General features: G+C 43.2%; 1 protein-coding gene across 1 annotated transcript; it reads right to left on the minus strand.

The window, feature by feature from the left end:
* On the minus strand, positions 1–26,539 carry si:ch211-176g13.8 (F-BAR and double SH3 domains protein 2). The gene is made up of 20 exons (XM_066650790.1): positions 26,285–26,539; positions 24,512–24,609; positions 21,752–21,797; positions 14,714–14,790; positions 14,358–14,502; positions 14,006–14,139; positions 12,445–12,499; positions 12,183–12,311; positions 11,536–11,658; positions 10,415–10,510; positions 8,449–8,565; positions 7,083–7,181; positions 6,223–6,375; positions 5,218–5,349; positions 5,013–5,096; positions 4,727–4,922; positions 3,230–3,450; positions 2,625–2,844; positions 2,469–2,536; positions 1–2,285 (listed from the first exon to the last, which is right to left on the minus strand). Exons 1-20 carry the CDS (start codon positions 26,303–26,305, stop codon positions 2,196–2,198), a joined length of 2,304 nt encoding a protein of 767 aa, XP_066506887.1. The 5' UTR covers positions 26,306–26,539; the 3' UTR covers positions 1–2,195.

Raw genomic sequence — 26,539 nt, forward strand, 5'->3', positions numbered from 1 at the left:
CAAGTCTGAAACATCTCAAGCATTACCCTTCCATGTTAACAGCGTTATCGTAACGAGCCTTTACCGGCATTGAACTCTTCAAACGCCTGGTTCCCATCACCACCCCTGGGAAGAGTTCTGCTCTACGGCACAGCATTTCAACCCACTCTGAACCTGAGCTCTACTTCTATATTTCACCATTCCAGAAAACCAGGATCACTTTAAACATCGTGCCTTCATGTTTTAAACTCATAATACAGGCCCTTCAAGTTTTTTTCAGCAGTCCATTTCATTGAGTGACATTCTGCACCGATGCTAAACCTCACGTCTCTACGCTGTTTCAAGAAGATAACATTCCTGAGATGATGTGGAGTATTTGTCTAGTCACTCTCTGAAGTTTCAGTCATTATTCATTTCAACATTAAAGCAACAAAACAGGCCAAAGATAAACATGAACTACCAATACATTGTATACGTGTTTATGGAGTCTGTAAATCAGTTCAAGCTTTTAGTCTCAAGGGAAGCTCGTGTCACTCCTGAAGACATATCTGAGTTTTTATTGTTGAACATTTTCACATGATAAATACAAATTCGTATTCTGTTTTGATCCTGCTCTTAAGGCTGCTGTTTTTTGAGTGCCCTTAGCAGCTTTTTAAAGACACTGAGACTTCAGACGCTCGGACACAAAACCAGGAGAGCCACTGCAGGAGTCTCGGTCGATCTCGGTTTCTCGCATCGACAACAGAGCAGGATTTAACGTTCCTCTATAATCTAACTATCATCGTTTAGAACTGCAGGTCGGGAACAAAAGCAAACCTGTTATATAGTGTTACTCTACGCCTCAAGCTTTCTGTAAACTATCACGTTTTAAACAACATACGGTTAAAGAGAAAAAGACATGTACAAGGAAATAAAACACAATCCTCCAATCAGCTGACGGGACTGGACTAGAACAGTGGGAATAAATTACACTTGCCAAAACAACAGGAACTGAAACGATCAACAAAGAGAAGCAGCATGAACTGAATAATGGGTCAGGAGCGGTGGGACTCCACAAGCGATAATACTGAGATGCCCTACAACCTTTAACACTAAAGTGCTTTTTGAGCCTTTCCAAGGAAATCCATCCAAATCAGAAATTGGAGTCTCCAGCTTTGGGAGGACTGAGGAAACTCATGAAACGTCCGACACTTTCCCGCAGCCGTCGCCAGAGAGTCCTCGTGTGAAAACGTAAATGAAACGACTAAAAAATGCTGAAGGACAACAGAAAGAACTAACATTAGGTTCAAGATGCTCACCGTTTTTCGTGTTAGTTACGACAAAAACATAATTCATCAGTGTTCAGAGTGTTTACACGGAGATGGAGTCGACGTAAACAGACAGCCCTGTGATGAAGAGTCCGAGAGACCACCCTTTTGTTTATGTCCTTTCCCGACTGGACCACATTCACACTCAGTTATTCAGGCTTTTCCTAAATCTAATCTCCAATGATTTGCTTGCACTTAATTCATGTTTATACAGGACATTAAATAAACAAATGGCGATCTCTGACTGTTACACATGCAAACTCATACTGCTCTAAAATGCACTACATAAAAATTGCCACTTTTCCCTTCAAGAAGTCCATTTTCTTCTGCTCGTGTTTTTTTTTTGTTGGCTGGGGGAGCCAGCCCCTGCCAGCACTGTGAATGTGTGTTTCCACAGGAAATGAACAACAGAGCAGAACGCCAGAGCGGCCAACGCTGTTGATTCCTTTTTTGTGTGTTTAGTGAAATGTGCTAAATTCATCTTAAATGCCCCACTGAATGGACACCGACCAGAGAGAAACGCAGGGCTCTTCTGTCGACCGCTGATCCATTGTTTTTCACTGATTCTGCAGTGTTCGTCGGTTCTCGTTTTCACTGCTTTAAAGACGCAGACGACTTCACTGTAAGGATGAAAAGAACCATCATGTTGTTACGGACCTCAGAGAGAGAAAGAGAGAGAGAAAGACGGAGGTGTAGTGTGAGGACGCTCCTTCGAGGCAATGGCAGTGTCTTTTCTTTGAGTTTAGTTAAACGCCGCTGTCTCCAAAATGCATTCCAGATGCATCCGGCTTTTCCTCGTTGCTTTGATTTGGATTTTGACGTAATCCAAAATGTCTTCCACGCACAGTGTGGCCCTGGACTTACACGGCAGTCCTGTCGAATCAAGATGCGACCACCGGGGCGACGATCTCACACCAGCGTGATCTCTACCTCTTCCCTCTTCTGCACTTGGCCTTGAGCCTGCTGTTTGGGTGGAGGAGGAGGGGGCGCGGCACGCACCTACAGAAAATAAATATAACAAAGCACAAATAATAAGGGTTTGTGGTGGGGTAGGATGTCCCTCCCTTTCACACCAGCCAAAGGGTAGCCCACTAATGTGGGCATCTGCTCTGATGACGTTATATTAGCCGAAGTTCGAGAAGAATAGCAAGTGTGTGCCTAGCTTTTATCCAAGGTACTTACAGGTCTCAGTGTGCCTGGTCCTCCATCTGCAGGATACCTGGGTGGTGGGGTGGAGTTGTGGGAGCGGCCTGCACAACAGACGATCATCAGTGATTTAACAATTACAAATAAGCAGCTACTGATAAGCCAAGAAACTTGAAAAGCAGTAGGTCTTACTGTTACTGGAGGTTTTTGGGGGTCCCGGTGCAGGTCTGTGGTAGCCGTTGATGGAGCGTGGGCTCTGGAGAGGAGAGGCTGAGGCACTGGCGGGGCTGGAGAGGGGTGAGGAAAGTGTGGGGGTTGGTAGAGGGCTGGAGACTGGGCTGCTGCAAGTCGGAGACTGGTACTGACTCACAGAGAGAGGACGAGGAGAGTGGCCTTGAGAGCATGGTGATACCTGCACATGAGAAGTATTTACTTGCTATGGTGTGTTAACCAACTGACTGCAGATTATACCTATTTGGACAGTGGAACTTTCACTTGCAGTGTATGAAGAGTGATATATTCATAGTCAAAATTATGCAGACTCTTGGACGTCCCAGGAATACTCCTGCCATTATTCAGCTCCAACAAACATGGCTGATATTTTACTGCAGTGTTACTCAGGCAGACAGTCTCCTCCTGGCATCTACCAAACCCAGATTCAGCTCCCAGACCACCAGATGGTGAGGTGTGATTCTTTTGTTTTGGCTGCCCCAAAATCTAGTGGTTGCGTGCTTAACACCATTACAGGTTACGTTACTCATTCTGGTGGTGCATTGCTTATAGATCTCTACACAAACCTGTGCTTCCATACTCTTGTGTGTGTCTTCGCCACTCGGGCCAGCCAGATCTTCCACTAGCACTGCAGGGAACACCCCCACGCTGCCATTGAATTCTCCTTCCCAGAAGCCGTCGTCCTCCTGGTTGTCTTTGTTCAGGATACGGATGATTGCTCCCTCGGGGAAGGACAGCTCATCCTCTGTCTGGGCTGCGTAATCGTACAGAGCCTTCGCAAAGTTCACTGTAAGGGGTTTAAAGAGTGAAGATGGTTAGTGACTGCTCCCCTTTTTGGTAGAACAATGGTGACCATGATGAATTACATTAGATAAAAAATGAGACCAGATCAAATAAAGAAATCCCGGTGTGCTAAAAAACCCGAAGGATGTATAATGTGTTGTGCTTGTGGTTCTTGGGGTTTTTAGGTGTCCAATGTATTATTAAATATATATAGGCCCAAGTGGACCTAAAGTGAGCTACCTCTGTCAACCAGAGCCAGAACTCATTACTGAACGCAAGACAGGAGGAGATTTAGGTTAAACATTGTGACAAACTGGATCACCTTTTGAACTTGGACGAAATATTCTTGGCATGTGGTTAACTTTTTTTTTTTTTTTTTTTTTTTTGAAAACTTGTTTTCAAACGCCTGACCGCCAACAAATACTTGTTGTTTCATTACATTTACAGTGTTATATACTTGTTAGCTTTGGTTCGATTAAAACAAACCCTGGTGCGATTGCTCTGTTAATACAGTTTTTTACAGTAAGTGTAAATGCGTCTTTTCGAAATCTGGTGTTTTTGGACCGTGGGGGGAAACGGGAGCACCTGGAGGAAACCCACACAAACACAGGGAGAACACACCACACTCCTCACAGACAATCACCTAGAGGAAACCCACGCAGACACAGAGAGAACACACCACACTCCTCACAGACAGTCACCCGGAGGAAACCCACGCAGACACAGGGAGAACACACCACACTCCTCACAGACAGTCACCCGGAGGAAACCCACGCAGACACAGGGAGAACACACCACAGTCCTCACAGACAGTCACCCGGATAGAAATACCACGTAGAATACCTAACCTGGTTATGTGCATTAAGCTGAGTGGCATTGTTCTGACTGTCTCATACCTATACGTGCATTAAAACATTTTTATTTCAGTTGTAATTTCTTCAGTGTGAATACTAAGAAACCAGGAATAAAAGATAAAAGTGTATCATTTTCTTCTTTCAAAGGAAGCAAACACACCTTTATTGTCATTACCCTCTTCACTGAAAGCAGCTGAGATTCTGAGCTCGAAAGCGTTGGTGTAATGCCCATGTGATAACGATATGCCACTTCTGTAGCGCTGATTCACAACAAGATAATTTAGCGCAAATTATCACCATCATAATTCCATATCCACCCCCGTACATCCTCTACTTTTTGCATACCTGATAGGGCACTGTTGTGCTGTGAATATTATACCCAATTACTGTGTGCATTGTGTGGCTGAGTGTTTAAGGGCTGCTCACCGCTGTTGTCTCCATTAGGGCTGGTCTGAGCTTGCTCAGTGGCAGGCTCCAGCTCCTGCTCTGTGGAGTTACTTGAGGAATGAGAGCGGGTGTCCAGGGCTGCCAGAGACTGAAGCATGCTCAGTAAACTGTTAGAGGAGGGCAGCTGCAAATACTTTTCCGGTACATAGCCCACTTGACCTGCTCTGTTTCGGGCCTAAAGCAAAAATACCAACAGAGCTTGAAATAAGCAAAGAGCCAAGCTCACAATAGAGCTACGTGTTAGAATGTCTAATGTGCACTGTACCTTAACCCAGTCTTCCATATCACCATCATCTATTACTTCCAGTACCTCCTGCTCCTCAATGGTTAACTCATCAGGTTGAGATGCCTGTAATGTTTAAAAGCAAATGTTTTTCTTTTGACTGACGGCATGTTGACATTCCCACCGTGGGGAAGATGTTTGCTTGTAGAGTTTGTGGCTACGTGTTGAACCGAAGGTGAAAACACACCTGGTAGGAGTAAAGCACTTTGCATGTGAGTGGATAGTTCCTCAAGGTGCTGGAGGGACTCGAGCTGCTGTCGTCCAGCGTTTCTGTGTCTTCCGTCTCCTCCTCATCCTCTCTGTCCAAGTCTGCTGTGCCCTAGAAGTAAACACACGTCCAAAAGACAGAGTTATACATCAGTTTTTGTCATGATGATAAAATGATAAGGCAAATAAACCCATATTATTGGTAACGTGTATGAATATTCTGTGAGGAGTGTGGTGTGTTCTCCCTGTGTCTGCGTGGGTTTCCTCGGGGTGACTGTCTGTGAGGAGTGTGGTGTGTTCTCCGTGTCTGCGTGGGTTTCCTCCGGGTGACTGTCTGTGAGGAGTGTGGTGTGTTCTCCCTGTGTCTGTGTGGGTTTCCTCGGGGTGACTGTCTGTGTGGAGTGTGGTGTGTTCTCCCTGTGTCTGCGTGGGTTTCCTCGGGGTGACTGTCTGTGTGGAGTGTGGTGTGTTCTCCCTGTGTCTGCGTGGGTTTCCTCCGGGTGACTGTCTGTGAGGAGTGTGGTGTGTTCTCCCTGTATCTGCGTGGGTTTCCTCCGGGTGACTGTCTGTGAGGAGTGTAGTGTGTTCTCCCTGTGTTTGCGTGGGTTTCCTCCGGGTGCTCCGGTTTCCTCCCACAGTCCAAAAACACATGTTGGTAGGTGGACTGGCGACTCAAAAGTGTCTGTAGGTGTGAGTGTGTGTGTTGCCCTGTGAAGGACTGGCGCCCCCTCCAGGGTGTATTCCCACCTTGCGCCCAACAATTCCAGGTAGGCTCTGGACCCACCGCGACCCTGAACTGGATAAGCGGTTACAGATAATGAATGGATGAATGGATGAATGTATGAATATTGTCCAGGCTCGGCACCGTTCAGAGTGAACCCTTAAATAATATTTGACAGGGATGCACATGTGATTCACACTCAACCCCTTCCTGTTTAATCACTCTTAATTCCCTCAGTTTGTGATAAAGAGGATTATGACTTACAGAGAGCGAGGCATCGTGGGGGGCCAGTGTGGCCCATCTCTCGTTCTCCAGCTCCTCCATGACCTGGTTCATGGCGCTCTTCATCCAGGTGTCCACAGCCACGCCCACATCCCTGAGCAGGTCCAGACGAGCCTCAGCCTTTAGCTTCACTGTCTGAATCATGAGTTTGATCATGAATTAAAACACAGGCACTCAGTCCAAAAACGGGTCATTTTCCCTTAAATGAGCACGTGTTGTTGTCCTTTTGTACAACAACAACCATAGAATTGTGCACAACTCTTAGACACCCAAGATTATTATTATTTTAAAATATGTATCTACTCAATAACTGTGGTGCGAGTATAAAATCAATATAATTACATTAAATACAAAAACATAAATACAGTACAATTGTTTTCTTTTCTAATGTTGTGAGGGAGTGCAAAGAACAAGTTTGTTGCCAGACGCTCTCCTTGATCAACAGCACACATGATTTAACATAATGAGTCATTCATTAACCGGTAAAACTATGTATTGTATGATTACCTCAAATAAGACTTGACTGCCACAATGAAAGATTACTCACTGTAATAATGTTATTTGATTTCATTGTTATTTTACTGTTTTGTTTTTACTTACTGCTCAGAAAAATATCTTTCTAAATCTCATTTTCCCAGGTGCCTACAATATTTGACACTAATAATGGAACCATAGCACAGCTTCATTCAGTCTTTTACTGTATTCAAGTCTAACACATAACAAGCAAGGGATCTGGAGAACTGACCAGAAGGTGGCATCTGAGAGGGAGTTTATCTAATGTGAGAGCACCATCAAGAGGTTACTGCTGGTTATTTATCAGCCATAGTGCAGACTCTCCTTACCTCAGCTTTTCGGATGCTCTCTCTTGCTTCGTCCGTCTTCAGCTCCAGCTCACTGGAGTTCTGCTCTTGCTGAGGTGGTCCTTCACACTCAGATAGAGTCTACAAACACACAGCCACAACACTGGGTGACCTCTAAAGGTAATGTTCTACAGATACTACAGATTCTACTTTTACTACAGATAGGTGTGGTGACGTTAAACATCTCCTAAACCTAATTTGGGAGGCACAGTGGCGCAGCAGGTAGTGTCGCAGTCACACAGCTACAGGGACCTGGAGGTTGTGGGTTCGAGTCCCGCTCCGGGTGACTGTCTGTGAGGAGTGTGGTGGGTTCTCCCTGTGTCTGTGTGGGTTTCCTCCGGGTGACTGTCTGTGAGGAGTGTGGTGTGTTCTCCCTGTGTCTGCGTGGGTTTCCTCCGGGTGACAGTCTGTGTGGTGTGTTCTCCCTGTGTCTGCGTGGGTTTGGAGTGTGGTGTTTTCTCCCTGTGTCTGCGTGGGTTTCCTCCGGGTGACTGTCTGTGAGAAGTGTGGTGTGTTCTCCCTGTGTCTGCGTGGGTTTCCTCCGGGTGACTGTCTGTGAGGAGTGTGGTGTGTTCTCTCTGTGTCTGCGTGGGTTTCCTCTAGGTGATTGTCTGTGAGGAGTGTGGTGTGTTCTCCCTGTGTTTGTGTGGGTTTCCTCCGGGTGACTGTCTGTGAGAAGTGTGGTGTGTTCTCCGTGTCTGCGTGGGTTTCCTCCGGGTGACTGTCTGTGAGGAGTGTGGTGTGTTCTCCCTGTGTCTGAGTGGGTTTGGAGTGTGGTGTTTTCTCCCTGTGTCTGTGTGGGTTTCCTCCGGGTGCTCCGGTTTCCTCCCACAGTCCAAAAACACACGTTGGTAGGTGGATTGGCGACTCAAGTATCCGTAGGTGTGAATGTGTGTGTCTGTGTTGCCCTGGCGACTGGCGCCCCCTCCAGGGTGTGTTCCCGCCTCGCGCCCAATGATTCCAGGTAGGCTCTGGATGACCTGAATGATAAAACTAATTAAGTTCTAATTAAATCCTTGTAAATTTACAGCAATTCTTTCCCATTTCTGAAATAGCCTTATTTCTCAGGTATCCCAGTTTGTCTGTTTTAAAGGAGAACTCAGGCTGGCATTTGATCTCCAGAATGTCTTACAATCAAATCCTTTTGTTAAGCAGAAGAAAAGCTCAAGCAGTGCAGGAAGGGCATGTTTAAGCCCTGACCTGCCCCCTAGTGGTATACATTTAACTGCAAACACACATAAGGCACAAACGCAGCAAGGTTGGAAATATCACTGACTCTACACCTATGCACACACACATATAAGCAGTTAAGTCTAAAACAGCCTTCAGATTTTCTAAGGCCTCTTACCCGCTGATTATGGATAATATTCTTGTGCTCCCGGGCGACTCGAGTGGCCCACTTCCTTGCCTCTTTATTCAAACTGTGCTCCTCCGCTGTGCCACTCTCTTTCTGGAGCTGTATCACCTGCGACAGGAAGGAAGTGTTTTTTTTAGTGATGTGTATGAATTATCTTACATTTAAATCCTAAATCTCAGACACTTTGTGGGGAAATATTAGTAAATAAGGCAAGTTTATTTTCACATGAGCGCTTTACCTTGTACCTTAATGCCTTACGGCTCACATTATATTATCTAGAAGGACAGAAGGGTCATTTCCTTTACAGAAAAGGAAATACCAAATAGGACAAAGTGCACATGGTACTCTTACAAAATTTTTATAGCTATATTTAACCTTCGCCACATAAGATAACGTTATTATGAAATATAACCATCTTTCGGCAGAAGCTTGATGCGATGAGCCTATTCTACAGGGTCTTATAACTTTTGCTTATTGTTATCTCAAGTGTCTACCCAATTACTAAGAATTAACACGCAGGAAGATGGAATTTCTCTGGATGTCCATGGTTTAAAAACTGACAAATCATAATCTACAACTAAAACACATACAGGAGCGTGCATGTTTTACAGTGAGCCTGTATATGTATAGATGTCTAAATATTGACAGACTAAATGGACTTTAGTGATGCAATGGGCTGAAGAATGGCACCATTGACTCTGATTGGTTTATTTTGGGTGTGTGGCAGGGAACAGACCTGCCCCTGTTGACCAGAAACTGAATGTACCAGCTGTTGCTTTTTTCAGGAAATGTTTTCAAGCCAAATCTTCTGATCTGTATGAAGCTATGTATCATCCACTCTCAAAAGAGAGCACTGTGCAGTAATAATAGACCACCCTTTCTTATTTAGTTTCCAGCCAAAGAGGAAACGGTGTACAGCTGATTAGATTTTAGGAGATTAGATAAAGCATAATCCATTTGCGTAATGACAAGAACGGTCCAGGTTTAACAACTGTTTTATAACAGCCGTTTCCTAGATCTGGTTCAAATACTATAATCGACCACGCAGGGCCAGGTACAGCACCAAAACTACCTTCATCAGATACACTACTCCGCTAAATCTTTTACTTATGAGAGATGGGAGACCTGAGAGAGATCTGAACAAATCCAATGGCGATCCGCTACAGTGTGAACATACAGATTAGATTCGGCTGAGGTGAGCCTTCATTGCATAATACGCTGTGGAGGTGTTGGGGTGGAGCGTGGGTCCAAAAGGAAGGTGTTGTTTGGTTCGTGTCTCAGCTGTTATGTGGCGAGGGGTGGGGGAGGGGGATAGACAAGACTACACAAACTCTACCCAGTGCAACCTCACAAAGCTCTCTTTTCACTGGCCGGCCTGCCTCCTTTCTGCAGCTATGCTCCTCTATGCTCTGGCCACGCGTTTTCCGGTCTCTTCCGTCTCACTCAGGGAAGCGCTGCATCGCTAATGTTTTCATTAGGAACAGTGTGCTGCTTGTTTGATTTCAAGGGGGAAAGAAAAGGAAAGAAAAAAAAACAAAACAAACAAAACAAAAAGAGGCTTTAAGCTTGAACAAATTCTCCAGTGTGTGGCTGGTCTGAGAGCCATGTGGAGGGCTGGGTCTGGAGAGATCGCAAAGGTGGACAAGCCAAGGAGAGACAGCTAACAAGTTGGAATTGCCGTGGACAGTGGAGCTTAGACGATAAACACCACTGTCAAAACCCTGGTCACCATGGTCCAACCCTGCTCTACAATCCTCTGTAATCACCACCTTCTAAGCAGAGTATATTTAATTTCATATTACCACAAGAGTTAGCCGTTTATTAGCGTTCGCACTAGCGTAAGAACACCAATCAACAACAGAAATATAACGCAATGGGTTTGACAATACTTCATATCTGAAAATCCACTGAATACACGAGCTGTACTTTTTAACAGTGCTCCAACAGGTGAACTTACAGAGTCGTTGTCACAGGGTTGGAACTGGAAGAGAGGAGCTTTCTGAAACAATGTGTTTTCCTGGATAAAGAGCTCCTGGTGAAAGTCCTGTATCACCTACAGAGAAACACACACACACGCTGATTAATGAAATGAACTAAAGATGCACTGATATGTTGGCCACTGAAAACAGTATATGTTTCATTTTAATGCATCCCCAAATAAAACTCAACCTAAAGCTAATGCTATTCAGATTGAGACCTGTCATCGAGAACCCAAACATTAACATGTGTCTTTTACCAGATTAAAAGTGTGTAAAATGACCTGTGTTTGTGTGTGTGTGTATTTTGAAACTCGACTCTGTGTGAACACACACCATGCAAAATACATACTAGACCCAGGGATAGGTTCACGCTGAGACGAGTGGAAACAGTCTAAGGGCTCTTCAAGTTACAAAGATGCAATGTAGGCTCTAGTCTACACACAGCCATCCGTTCTCATCCCATAACCATCGACACTGGACAATGGTATTGTGTGTGTGGAGTGTGGAGTGGGGGGGGGGGGAGGCAAGCAAAAGCAGGTTGACAAAGAAAAGATAAAAAAAAGAGCTGCAGTGCTGAGCCAAACTTACAAATGACCATGTCATCAACATCTGTGGCTGCGTAAAACACTAAGCTATCTTTGTCTGTAGTTTGTGAGATCTTTGTATGGTTTATTAAACTGTATATTTATATCTAATAAACTGCTTCTTTATGATCTAGGATCTAGTCACAGGTCAGTGACATAGTAGCACAGATTCATAGCTGTGTTGTATTGCTGTAATTTGATATCCAGGTACTGTCTGTATAAATATATTTTGGTTTCGCTGCAAAGATCACATCCCTAGAGGAAATAAGACTATAAATCTTCCTTTAAATACCCTTCTCAAACCCACTATTCCTCAGCCTTATCTGGTTAAGGCCACAGTTTCTGTAATAGATAGTGTATCAGCCTGTAGGTGGATGCCAGTGAGTCCTCACTGGCATTTGATCTGGCTGCCTTTTAGTGACAGATCAAATTCCCAGCAGTACCCATGAGGCAGCCGGGTCATTTGTGGGTATTTCCAATGAACGTGTGCGTCTGCATGTGTTGGTCCCACTCACCCCAGTGGACTTATCTAGCAGGAAGTTAAAGGTGTCCTGAATAGTGTGGGATGCCTCTAGCTCTGTCTGACACAGTGAAACGAGATATCCCTTCATGTGATCATACACACTGCCGTCCAGGATCTTGGGATAAAATAAAAAAAACAACACAGAGTCAGCGCTCAGTGAATAGGGCTCCAGGTGCATCATACCAAAACACTGAGTAATCATTTTCTGATGCAAGTATATACACGGCTGAGTTCAAGCCTATACAGGGCATGTCCACGTTCATAAACCGAGTTTCCTGTGTCCTATTGGTTTGTAAATCTCTGCATAAAAGAAGCACCATGTCATTCTTCCAAGCCATATCTCCTCAGATGCACTACATAGCGGTAAATGATTATATATTCATTAACACGCTTGTTCAAAACGAACAAAATTCAACAAATATTCATTCTTTTAAGTTCCTGTTAATCTCTATGATGTCAATTTGAGAAATAAACAGCGGAAACTCCATTTTTTTTGATTGGATAATAGAGGACTACAGCTGATGTTTTCTCTGGATCAGAGCCATGTGAACACTTCTTTCAGTTGTTTCAGAGTTGCTTTCTGTGTTTTTTGTGACACAACCCTGCTCTTGCCAGGAGTAAATAAGGGCTGAGAGTCACCTTAATGCAGCTGATCAGATCCGTCCCATAGTAACGACCCTGGTGGGCATTAGCTGCTGCCAGCGTGAGCAGATACTCGTTTCTGGCGTGGGTGGCTTTGGAGTTACATTCATTCCTCTTGGCTTTCAACTAAAAAAAAAGAAGAAAGATGTCAGGGCATGTGTCAGTTTGGTTTCAAGCTCAATTCCAGCAAAAAAAAAAAAAGTGGAGCAAAAATATAAATGAATAAACCAACAGTCTGGCTTAATATTTCTCCACTCACCTTCACACTTGCTCTTTTTAAACTGGATCTGGACTGAAACAAACTGAGTTTTGACCTTGAGACACAAACACAGAGGGGAAAGTCGAGGTTTATGTTTTGGGAAAATCTTAAACAGGAAGACGTCATGTTTTCAAAAATGCTGGGTCACAACTGCAAAAAGTATAGTCTACTTCCACTGCTTTCTTCCTCATAAAGGTATCGGTACATCCCTGTGCCTGCTGCAGCAATGGTGAGGTTCATAAATATGACTGCAGCATGGCTTACAAATGATGGTTACTGTACAAAACGCATGTAAAAATAACCTGTTTCTATAACTCTGGCCGCAAATTCTTACATCTGGCAACAAGATTCACTGGGTTGATGACACAACAGTAGAATTACTTGTTTTTAAACCTCTCTATCTCAGACATCATGTGTCTCTTTTTCCATTTTATACAGAACAATTACAAGCACTGCCATTCCTACCCCTCCTCTCTCTGTCCTTTCTCAAATTACACGTATTAGACCGGTGTGTGTGTGTGTGTGTTTGCGTATATGTTTGTGTGTTGGGAGAGTAGCGCTTGTTTAACAAATTCTGCACTCTGGCTTTAAACTCTTCAAACTGCCTGGAGACCATAATATTATTCATAAGGAGGCGGCACGGTGGAGCAGCAGGTAGCGTCGCAGTCACACAGCTTGGAGGTTGTGGGTTCGATTCCCGCCCCGGGTGACTGTCTGTGAGGAGTGTGGTGTGTTCTCTCTGTGTCTGCGTGGGTTTCCTCCGGGTGACTGTCTGTGAGGAGTGTGGTGTATTCTCTCTGTGTCTGCGTGGGTTTCCTCCGGGTGACTGTCTGTGAGGAGTGTGGTGTATTCTCCCTTACACCCAATGATTCCAGCTAGGCTCTGGACCCACCGCGACCCTGAACTGGATAAGGGTTACAGATAATGAATGAATGAATGCCAAAGGGAAATGTCCCCAAGCTCAGTCTGCAGTTTTCAATAAGAGTACTTCAAAGTGGGACACTGGAGAGACAGAACAGGAGCAATTCTCAAGTGTGAGAGAAAGAGAGAAATCCCTTCGGTATTCCTTAAACTAAGAGTTAGATATGCCTATATTTGGATTTACTACCACAGTAAAAACACTACACTTCTGATAGACACAAAGATTTCCCCCAGATTTCACAACTACAATGAAATTTCCAAGAAATCTAGTAGCAATTTTCAGGTTTATTATCAGATATTATGAGCTTCCAGTCACTAATGTTATCTCAATCTTTCTTAAACTATATTCCAGTAGAGGCTTGACGTGTATCAAAGTCCACAGACGTGAAAAGTTGTCTGCCTATCCTCGTCAGTGCATGGAAGTCTGGTAACGTTCCTACCTTACACTTAACATCCTGAGGCTATCATTAACGGTAAGTACAGCATCAAGAGGGGGCAATTAGATTCACTGGTTGGTTAGGAAAGAGAGGATATGCTGGTGTCTGAGCTGTTACCCTGGAGGAAAGGGGCTGCTCACTTGCCCCAATCCGCCAAGGAGCTTAGATATTATCACAGAGAAGACCAAAAAAAAAAAACATACTTGGCCTCCATATCTGCTTTTTCCCTCACAGCCTGGGCCATCTGCTCTGTCTCTTGATACTTCTTCCTGGACTTTGTCAGGTCCTTCACTGTGTCCTGGAGCTCGGTCTGAACCCGTGTCAGTTGCTCAATACTCTGAGAGAGAAAGAGTAGCGTGGGTAATGTTTATATATATGAAATTCATTTGTAGACATTAAATAATGACGGTTGTCTCAAAAAATCATTTGTAATATAGTGCAAGGTAAATAGTAAGGGTGATATTTTGACTGGCCCATATCATGCAGCCATGATATCCATAAACGCTTTTATTACAACAGTTTTTCGCCCCTAGTTCGCTGATGAAGTTACTCTACCTTCTTTAGCTGCTGCTCTTTGTGGACCCGGAAGGTTTTGATTGGCTCGAAGACCTGGCTCCTGTAGGTGTCGCAGCCACTGATCCGAGACTGGCTCACTTTCACCACACCCTCCAAATAGGCCCTCCATACTGTGCAAACGTTCCTGCACACACACACACACACAGGCAAGACACACACTCAGACTTTATGGCTATGAGAAGACTAAATTAAATTAAAAAGTGCTAGATCTTGGTCATAAATATATGAAAGCAATATATTTTTTTCATGGAAAAATGATGCAGAAGCTTTCATCAAATCAATCCAGCACACTCAGAGCAGATCTGTGTTGGCAATATGTTACAAAACCCTTTTACCTGTAGTCTTTCTGTTCCTCTGACTGAACCCCAGGCCAGTCCCTCTTCAGATACTGGGAGGCTAGCTTCTGTAGCGCCTATAAAAGAAAGAATATGCTTTTAAGCCTCATTTAATCCTCCTTTGCTTCAGTAATCTATAAGTCTGAGTAAAAAAAAAGACTTTTTATATATGAAAGACATTTATTGTAAAGCCAGAGGATCTTGGGCTTGATATATAAGTGTGTTGGTGTAGAAGGCAACTATTTTAAACCCCTTCCATCCCCCAGATAACATTAAAGCTCTGGCAGAGGAACTGAAATAACTCTGCAGAGTAAACAGTGAAAAAGTAAAAATAACACTGGCAGCAGAGTGAGAGCAATAATATTTAAGATTTATTCGCTGTGGTTTGTGAAACGTGTGGAGACTCGGTAAAGGCAGAAATTATGGAGGACATATGGCATATACGCATGTTTACTGCATATGAGGCTTCACAGCTACGAACAAGGCATAATCAGGAACTTGGTGTGTAAACAAATGAACAACATTCCAATCGTATTCCAATTTCATTCTGGAGCATTTCTATTGGTTCATTCATCACAAAATATTCACACAATGTGAAGCACAGCTAAAAATCAACAAAAATGGAGGCATGTGTTTTTCTTTGGACAGTGACGATATACACCACCAATGTAAAAGAGATCTATATTAATATAACATTTTGTTTCTTCTTCTTCTTTGTGAACATAAGTGTATCAACACACATTCACTAACACACTCACACCTACGGACGCTTTTGATGAAACCCACGCAGACACGGAGAGAACACACCACACTCGTCACAGACAGTCACCCAGAGGAAACCCACGCAGACACGGAGAGAACACACCACACTCCTCACAGACAGTCACCCGGAGGAAACCCACGCAGACACAGGGAGAACACACCACACTCCTCACAGACAGTCACCCGGAGGAAACCCACACAGACACAGAGAGAACACACCACACTCCTCACAGACAGTCACCCGGAGGAAACCCACGCTGACACAGGGAGAACACACCACACTCCTCACAGACAGTCACCCAGAGGAAACCCACGCTAACACAGGGAGAACACACCACACTCCTCACAGACAGTCACCCGGAGGAAACCCACGCTGACACAGGGAGAACACACCACACTCCTCACAGACAGTCACCCAGAGGAAACCCACGCAGACACAGAGAGAACACACCACACTCCTCACAGACCGTCACCCGGAGGAAACCCACACAGACACAGGGAGAACACACCACACTCCTCACAGACCGTCACCCGGAGGAAACCCACACAGACACAGGGAGAACACACCACACTCCTCACAGACAAAAGAACCAATTCTGATGTAAGCTTGGCTTTTAAGGTGGCACAACACTTTTGCTGGTTTATTTTGTCCATTAAAAACCTGTTTTTAAACCTCAGAGAAACAAAACACTAAGACACGAATCAGGAACATATTGTTAAGCACTTTGATGTTTCATAAATTACACATTTCCATATGCCTTCACACTCCCAGAGCGCCTCGATTGACAAGGAAGAGATCCTGCTATCTGCATTCCTCCCTGAACACAGAGAACACTGTGCCCTGATCCACTTCCAGACTCTGAAAGAGCCCCGGGCTTGGGGTCAGAGCCAGACCCGGACACCACAAGCCGGCTTTGTCAGAAGGAGCTAGAACTCTGCCAGTCCACCGGCCTGGTCTCAATAGCCCTTAGGAGGAGAGATGATGGGGATGAGAGGGGCTCCTCTACTCGCAGGCCATTTAGGACTCTCAGGCCGATGCAGGTGCTGGATCTGGAGGGTCTTAATTCAAATGAGGAGACACTGGACTCTTAGATGCTTTACTTTTAACAGAAGCATGTATCCAGCCGCCTCGCTATGACACCTGGGCACTAAATCAGGAAAGAATCGGATACGTGTGGCACATCAATTATTATCTTTATATCGGGAGATTTATAATGTCCTCACTTAATGAGTTTATGAAAATGCTCAAAGAAGTGCAAATTATCGCCACACACACAAATGAGTAACTGATTATATAAACACTACGTGAAAACCAGTCATAAGTTCCAACAAGCATTGTTACGTCCACGATCTCTTCACTAATATTACTAACACTGGACTCTTATCAGTGTTATCTACATGTTGCAGTACGGGCCACTGCAGGAAGCCATGAAAACGCAGGTAATAAAACAATTCAGCGCTTGTCCTGGCTCAAAGGGCAAGGCTGAGGGGAAAAGGAAGCGGGGCTGGCCTTAATCAGCAAACGTATTGAGTGTGGTTTCTGTGAACGTGTTATCGGTTATTTTGGCATGACCTGAAAATAGTGGGCATTGTTCCTGGAAAGTCATAGGCCATGACATGGAATTGGTTATTGACAAAGTCGGATGTCTGGCCACAGAAAGGGCCCTGTGATTATATTAAGGGGCTAAAGATGGGTAATAAATAATAAGTAATATTCCCACTGGTTCAAATATTGTTTTAATTAAATATTATCAGTATTAAGCACCACTGTAAAGAGAAGTGTAGTGTGTATAAGAGCATGGAATTAGATGCAAAATCTAGAGCTCCCTTTGCATTAATTTAATCTCCCGTCAAGTTGCAAGCGTGTCTTTTTTTCTTTTGTGTCTATTTCCTTTTCTCAGTAAGGACCTGACTTCTCCGCATTCTTTCGGACCCAAAGAGCTGAGTGGTCCTCTCGTGGCAGACAGACTGTAGACAGATATGCTTCAACATTTTTTGTCTCAAATCAAAACCTACAGCAGTTCTACTACAGTCCAGAAAAATTGTGGCATGCACCAACGAACAATAAAAAGATCAACATGATTCAGAGTCAAATAAAAAAATAAATAAATCTACATGTGCTTGAATTAACCTACACAGAGGGCACAATCAGACGAGCTCTTCGGTTTGTTTCGAGTCAGAAATGCATGAAAGAGGAACCCAACAAACAAGAACAAGCCCAGACTGTGTATCAACTATGCCAATTAATAACCGAGCGAAGGGCGAAGTAAGACAAGCTGAGGTTCACTGGTGTTACTCTGACTCTGACACACACACACAGCCCTTATATCCCTTTCAGACAGAGAGGTCTGTGTTACCGAACTTCTGCTCTGCCTGGAAAGCTGTTTCAGACATTACCGCAACATGCCTGTGAGGTTCCTGTTGGTTATGAAAGCAGTAATAGAGTAAGTTTAATGCCAGAGTTAAATCTAATTACTTAAAAGCACAAGCGTGGAGAGCAGCGTAAACCCACACTCAAGTGAAACTAGTGTTACTTCTGTGAACACATGACTTCAGAACTATATAATAGTAACAGGCCATAAATCTACAAATGTATGAAGCATTTATTAATATAAGTTAAGTACTAACTTACAGAACTGCAGTGAATCTATATGAAAACCTCTAATGTTTCTCTTTTTTGTGTTGAATAAAATCATAAATACTCACATCTATTGTTGCAAAGTTCAAAATTTTCAAACTTTTGAAATTTACCATGGGAATTAACAGGTTATTATAGGAATGAATGGGAATAAATTGGGAATATTCTAAGATAAATGTGAGAAACTTGCATATAATTGGTCAAAAATATACTGAAGCATAATCTTGCCTAAAATAATTATATATGATGCCAAATATTTGAATAGAAAAGCTGTTCATCAATGGCACATTTCACACTGAAGAGCTATTGAGACTAGACCCCCACACTGTTCATTCCTCCATCACACGTACAGCATATGTCCAGATGACTTCTAGAAAACCATTCATTATCTGTAACCCTTATCCAGTTCAGGGTCGCGGTGGGTCCAGAGCCTACCTGGAATCATTGGGCGCAAGGCGGGAATACACCCTGGAGGGGGCGCCAGTCCTTCACAGGGCAACACACACACACACATTCACTCACACACTCACACCTATGGACACTTTTGAGTCGCCAATCCAACTACCAACATGTGTTTTTGGACTGTGGGAGGAAACCAGAGCACCCGGAGGAAACCCACGCAGACACAGGGAGAACACACCAACTCACCTACTGAAAGCAAATATTTGGACCAAAGCACTCCCTAACCTCAGGTAAGATTTGACGATGTTCATATTTTTATTGACAGTAAGAGAACTGAAACCTTTAAGCAACTATTAAATCAAGGTGTAACCTCACAGTTTTTTATATGGTAAATCATAAAAACTCAATGGGCAATTTCATTTAAGAAACTAGTTTACCAAGGCTAACAGGCTAGTAAGATTTTAGCTTCCCAGGGCTAGCAGAAGCTAGCTACCTATATATTTTTGCCTCGGCAGGTTTCTGACCCAAGGATTAATACTTATTATTTTCTTAACATTTTGAAGACCATTAGTTTTAGTGTTTTTTAAACTTTGTCATTTTATTCAACAGAAGAATGCCACATGTATCAACTATGACATCACAGGTGTCATAGTTATTTTGTATTGTTATGCCTTCATGTCTGCTGTACGATACAGTTCCTTTAAATTATAAATCTTTATCAGTCAAATAAACTCAATGACACATTTTAGGGTAGTGACTGTCTGCTACAGGCATTGCATCATCCCTTATGCATTTACACGCCAAGGTCTTTTATGCTTCATTTCTGCCCTCTCAATCTAACATTCTCATCCCAGCCACTCCATTACACGCAGACTCAGCATTTCCAGCAGGATGACACGCGCCGCATTCAGTCCTGTGAGTTTAAAACAACAGGATTTCAAACCTTCCTGTGACCAAGGTCTTTTGTGCTGTGTATTTATCTGTAAGCCTTAATATGTGTTTGTGCATGTTCCTCTTATTTAGTGTTAAATAGAGCCAAACTGATACCTCTTTAATAACTGATGATCCCAGGTGATTAAAGGCTAAGCACCACTTAATGGACCTCCATGAATATTGGACATTATTTTAGTTACTGACAGATATAAGTATAAATTAAAATGAAAATAGCAGCTTAATTTGCTTTAAAACTTTTTTACAGTTTTATTAAATTGACGGAAAAACCCGAGCTCTCTACGGAAATTCTTGAACGCGACCGTGACGTCACTGGTGGACAGCAGCTGAACAACGGCGCGGTAAAACACCGTTATGACTGACTGTTATGACAGTATCTAGCTAAATAATCAACGTTATTCATGACAATAGCCTAGCAATAAGCTAAACTCAAATGTAGAGGTACCGTTATTCTTGTAAATGTGATCGAAGTCGAACTCGAATTCATCCGACACTATAAACCTCCGTAATGCAGCTACGTAGCCGAGTATAATCTGAGACACCGAGTTTAGCGAGTCAAGCTAACGTTAACTAACACCAACTAAAACAGGCGAAGTGAGTGTCCTCACCCTGTTTACCTCCATGTTACAGAGGCTCTTGAACTCCTTTCGTTGGTGTCCTTACATGCCCATATTGTTGGAAAAGCGCCAGTGAAATGAGCTACAGATAACGGAGTGAGCGGATGGTCCTTTCCAAAGTGTCCGTTTAAAGTGGACAAATTTAGTCCATGTTCTGGATATTTTGGGATCTTTGGGCCATTTGTTCACAGATGTCCCACTGTACATTGAATGATTGCAGCCAAAAACAACACACCTTTTCCTCATTTTGCATTAAATTAAGTGCAGCTTCTAGAGTTGTTGTCCACCGTCTACGTCACAGGCAAGACGCCTATTAACACCGCTGGGGGGGGGGGGACCAACGATCTTTTAAACCTTATTCCTTGAATTAGTAAGAAATAACATGTTTTCTGACTATCAATAAACACAAGTTAGGAACTTAAACTCCACTGTATTTATTTGTTTGACACTTTCATAGAGCTGCTGCTTAGTCTTAAACAGTATTTATAGTCTCGATGCTTTATAAAAAGGGAACTAACACAAGAACTTTCCCACTATTGTTTGGGTACCAATCCAGTAACTGCTCAACACAGAGAAACTCCTTAAAACAAAGCCAGTGTTACAGCTTACAGCCCATAGTCCATGCACGCACATGTAAAGACCAGCAGGGAATCTGGCCACACACACACTGTGATACGAAACATCAGCTTCAGAAAGTGCGCAGGGCCTCTGAGGTTGAAAGCAAAGGCCTGAGCTTTTTACTCAGCAGATGTACATTCCACAGAGATAACAAACCACGACAAAGTCACTGCCAAACAGTCAAAACATCTCAAGGACCCAACATACAGTTTCCGAAAAGGAAAACATTTCTGAATACTCTGCCCAGTAAGTTTCGCGATGATGATCAAAAGTATGTGGTGAATTTGGGCCGAATGCCTCCTTCAACCTCAACACAAACCACTGTGACATCATGACATTACATCACTTTTTTTTTTTTTTTTCAGAAAAGAGAAAGCCATCTTACGCGTGAGAGGACGTGGCGGCGAGACAGGCCCGAGACAGAGTGGAAAGACAAATGAAAATCAAAATATTTGGCCTGTATCAGTCTGAGCACAAGCTAAAACGCAGACGCTGCTTTGGTGTTTTAAAGTAAGGCTTGCACTGTGTCTTCCCTTCAATGCTCATGCAGTACCAGAGGAAATGAATCTTAGAGCACGGCCAAGAGGTCGCAGCGCAGGACGGCACAATAATGACTAAGATCATAATCATCACAACATCATCCATCTGCAGAGCTAGGGAGCTGGCAGACGTTCCCCACCAGCGATTTCAGGACAAGCCAGGACAGATATAGCTATTTAGAATGGCCTCAAATAATGCTCATACTCATAGAATGATTACGAGCGTCACCCATAGGTGACGATGGGTCTGGAGCCTAACCGGAATGACTGGGCATAAGGCAAGAACACACCCTGGACAAGGCATATTTTCATTAATTATATATATATATATATCTGTTTACCCCTGACTTTATACATAAATTTAAACGCTCTTCGGTCTAATACCACTTTCCCTCAAACAGCCCAGAACATATCTCCCTTTACGTAGGAAGAAGAGTCCAGAAAACATTTGCAAATGACATGCAAATCAATAAACTACACTCCCTATTGTTTAGTGTGTTTTCAGACTTACCTGGGCATAGTCCTTCTCTATAACAGCCTTCTTCTGACTGTACGTTCTGTAAAGGAAGACACACAGGAGCCGGAATCAGAACTGTTTAAGGCCTTTGTCACGTTTTCTCCACACTAAGACATGATTCAGGTACATCACACGATACTGTGAAAGGTCACAGTCTGTTTTCATTTATATCATTTCTAAACACAATCCCACTTAAGGACAAGTCATACTCATACAAGAGATGTTCATCAGGAGATATATCTGTGAGTGTGGAAGGATGTGGAACTGTCAAGGAGGCCTTATCGATAAAAGGAAGTTGTCTCTAGCTGTCCCTGAGTTTTCCAGAGTGCTGTAGGTTCACGACTAAATAATGGGATCGATTTGAAGAAAATCAAATTAAGTCTGGATGCGATGTTATGTCACCGAACAACAAGTGGCTGAACTGCATTATCATTCCAGGCTGATGTAAGCTGAGAGCTATGGACCAGAGGATTACATCACTGCACTGTGGAGTTATGAGCTGGGCTGTGTTTTCTGAATGTCTCACTAATAGTGTCAGCTCAGTGTGAAAACGTCTCAGACAGGCAGCTGGACATTCATCATTTCTGATTTCAGCAAGACACACATTCACTCACACACTCACACCTACGGACGCTTTTGATTCGCCAATCCACCTACCAACGTGTGTTTTTGGAGCGTGGAAACTGGAGCAGCCGGAGGAAACCCACACAGACACAGGGAGAACACATCACACTCCTCACAGACATTCACCCGGAGGAAACCCACGCAGACACAGGCAGAACACACCACACTCCTCACAGACAGTCACCCGGAGGAAACCCACACAGACACAGGGAGAACACACCACACTCCTCACAGACAGACACCCGGAGGAAACCCACGCAGACACAGGGAGAACACACCCCACTCCTCACAAACAGTCACCCGGAGGAAACCCACAGAGACACAGGGAGAACACACCACACTCCTCACAGACAGACACCCGGAGGAAACCCACGCAGACACAGGGAGAACACACCACACTCCTCACAGACAGACACCCGGAGGAAACCCACGCAGACACAGGGAGAACACACCACACTCCTCACAGACAGACACCCGGAGGAAACCCACGAAGATACAGGGAAAACACACCACACTCCTCACAGACAGGCACCCGGAGGAAACCCACACAGACACGGGGAGAACACACCACACTCCTCACAGACGGTCACCCGGAGCAGGACTCGAACTCACAACCTCCTGGTCCCTGGAGCGGTCCCTGGAGCTGTGTGACAGAGACACTACCTGCTGTGCAACCATGCCGCCCATGTATATACATATTTTATATATATTTATTTTATTTTTGACACAATATGAAATTTGTTTGAATGTGTGTGTAATTCAGTGTTTCACAAACTCTAAGAGAAACTCCTAAAAGAGTCCAAGCTGAACTTGTGTAAACAGCAGAGCACTGAATGGACCTGTCTGTGTCAGCCACATGCCACACGTCTACTTCTCAAGAGAAATGTACAGTAAAAATGTGTAAAGTTGTACTGCACTGCGCACAAACCCCAAAAAATTTGGTTTTTTTTACTCTGCGACACTTAAACAAGAAGAAATTCTCATACAATCCACTCACATTAATTCATGCCTCAGCAGTTACTCATAGGAATGTAATGAGTCGTGAATCATCACGATTCTTCCCAATAAGAATGCACGGAGTGTAAAACGATAATACTGAATAATTTCTACCCATTACAAATGTACTTTATAGCACTAAAAATTGAATTGATTGTAATTTATTAACTAAATAATTGCTGTGTTACTCAGGTACTAAGTACTCGGTACTCAGTGAGTTGCAAAGTGGTAACTACTGCATAATAAATACTTAACATATGTATATTTCACAATAAAGGAATAATCTGTTCATTCATTCATTTCCTGTAACTGCTTTATCCGGCTCAGGGTCAGGGTGAGTCTAGAGCCTAACTGAAATGACAGACAAGGCAGGAGCACACCCTGGACAGGGTGCCAGTCCATCACAGAGCCCCACACACTCACACCTGTGGACAATTTTTAGAGCCAATCCACTACAGCATGTTTATAGGCTATGAGAGGAAAATTGGAACACCTGGATGAAGCCCGCAGGGACACAGAAAACACATCACACTCCTCACAGTTTAAACCCACAATCTCAGGACCCTGGAGCTGTGTGACAGCTGCCTGTTGTGTTGCTGTGCCTCCAAAAAAGTGATCGATAAAGTGTTGTATAATCTTATCTTATATCAATAATGAGTAAACAATGACAGTTTAATAATAAAATTTGTGAATGTTGATGTAATTTCTTACAAAAACTAGTGAAACACTAGCTAAATATATTACACACATTTGCTTCAAAGAGTTGGTGTGTTTTCCCTGTGTCCGTATGGGTTTCCTCTGGCTGCTGCAGTTTCCACGCTCCAAAAACACACGTTGGTAGGTGGATTGGCGACTCGAAAGTGTCCGTAGGTGTGAGTGTGTGAGTGAGTGTGTGGGTGAATGTGTGTGTGTTGCCCTGTGAAGGACTGGCGCCCCCTCCAGGGTGCCCAATGATTCCAGGTAGGCTCTGAACCCACCGCAACCCTGAACTGGATAAGGGTTACAGATAATGGATGGATGGATGGGCATTTGCTTCAAAAAGCAATGATCTCGTTTTGTTTAGTACCTTTTATTTATTGGAGGATACAACAGTAATCCAAGTGCTTTGACACTGATATTTGGTGATGGTCTTACCTCAGATCTTCCAGAAGATCACAGTCAGTCTGGTGCTTCACATGTAATCTGCTCAACTGCTCTGCATGAGTGTGCTTCAGCTCCTGACTCAATTTCACCTGCAGAAGAGATTAGTTTTAATGTTACTACACGACTTATTTATCACGGGACTCTATGGGACTATATATAGTGTAAAAATGAGTCCAAAATCTTGAGCACACCCCTCGTAATTAGTGATACTTTTAGGTCCACTCATTGTGGACATCGACTTTAAAACGTGTACACAACTTTCTAACTGTAATCTCCACAGAGAGCAGCTGACCATGAGCCTAAGATCATCATGCTCAATGCCAATTGTGGGCTAGAGGGGTATAAAGTTCCCCAGCATTGTGCTGTGGAATCGTGAACCTGCTTTTATGATCCATCATCCAACATCAGTGCCTTCCCTTACTAATGCTCTCATCAGTACCTTTCCTAGTCAAATTCTCACGGCAATGTTCCAATACCTGGTATAAGACGCTGTAACTGCAGTGAAAATGGACCACAGGGTGTTTACAATTTTGGCTATAACACTAAATACAGCACAGGAGTGAGAAGCAGTACACAACTCCTTTCGGTTACTTCATGGGACCACAGACTGGGTGTAATGTAGTCTCTTAAATCAGAAAATTACACACAGTTTATGACTACCATAATTTATTTATGTTTTCCATTATTCCATGTATTATAAACAGTGTATAAATGCTTTATCACAAGTGCATGGGACAGTATACCTTATGTGACATGGCTATAACCATATTTTACTTACACTCTACAGGACTGTGTGTAGTTTATTTTACTGTTACACCATAGGATTTCCACACACACATACTTTTTTTCCACAGGACTTTTAAAGTAGTTTTCTGGACAACGCCAGAATACATTCCAGCTGGAGTATGTGGGTTTATTTAAAACAAAGCGGTCCTACAGGAACAAAACAATAACCACAGGGCTTTATTCACGAAAAGAAAACACATCATTAGGTTTTTGTTTAGCTCCATGTTTTATCTTTAAAAAGGAAATACGACCTACTTTTCATTTCCAGAGGTGTGTAATTTTCTGACGAAATACACCACACACAAGCAACAGTTATCACTAGAGACACGCCATGGCCACTATTTATTTAAAGCTCTATTAACTTGGTAATAACATTCATTTACATGGTAAATGTATTTTTATTCAGTTTTATTTCACACTGACAAAATACCAGACAGCCCACTGTCTTCTGAGTTCTCTATTTACTTATTATTTTGCTTTTTATCTTTTATTTTTTTGCAGTTTTCAAAGACTAAGTATGAACTTACGAACACAACTGTTCAAATAATGTGATAATGTCATATTTAATGCCCATATATGTTATTATTTGCTGCAGTGACGAGTAAGTGCCAGTTTAAGACCCCAGCACGGGATAATGTTGATATATTTTCACTCAGAAAGTCGAGAAAACCTTACATTGAGTCTTTCCTACACATTTAAATACTTACATATAAATATTAATAAACACATAAGACTGAGAAACACTATACTTACCGTTACCACACTATAATGGGAAAGTACAACAATTTTTCCCAGAACCGTTTAAGTTTATCCCCCCCCCACCCCCCACTTCCAAAAATGCACTCTCCCTAATGTGTTCAATTATTCACAGCACTTTTTTAGAGGCAAACTGTAAGTTCAACTTTGCGCACAGTGCAACACAAGCATAAAAACTAATCGTTTCTTTGGTTTGAGTGAGAAATAATACGTTTTTTTTACCTTCCTCGGCGGCGGCTGCATGTTTACCACAACAACAGTCCCGAGAAAAGTCCGAGAAAAATAGCCGAGCACATCTGCACCGTTTCCCCTGCTTTTCGCGGGAATAAACAGAACTCAAGAGGTAAAAAGTTGATGTCGAAAATGCGTTAAGACACTAGAGAAGCCTTTGAGGCCATTTGGAGCTTCTGAAAAGCTTTCTGGACCAGCTTAAAAAGACAAACCGCTGCCCCAAGTTTGCTGCTGTGTGGGAATTGA

This window comes from Hoplias malabaricus, chromosome 18, assembly GCF_029633855.1.
Source record: "Hoplias malabaricus isolate fHopMal1 chromosome 18, fHopMal1.hap1, whole genome shotgun sequence".
Taxonomy (NCBI): domain Eukaryota; kingdom Metazoa; phylum Chordata; class Actinopteri; order Characiformes; family Erythrinidae; genus Hoplias; species Hoplias malabaricus.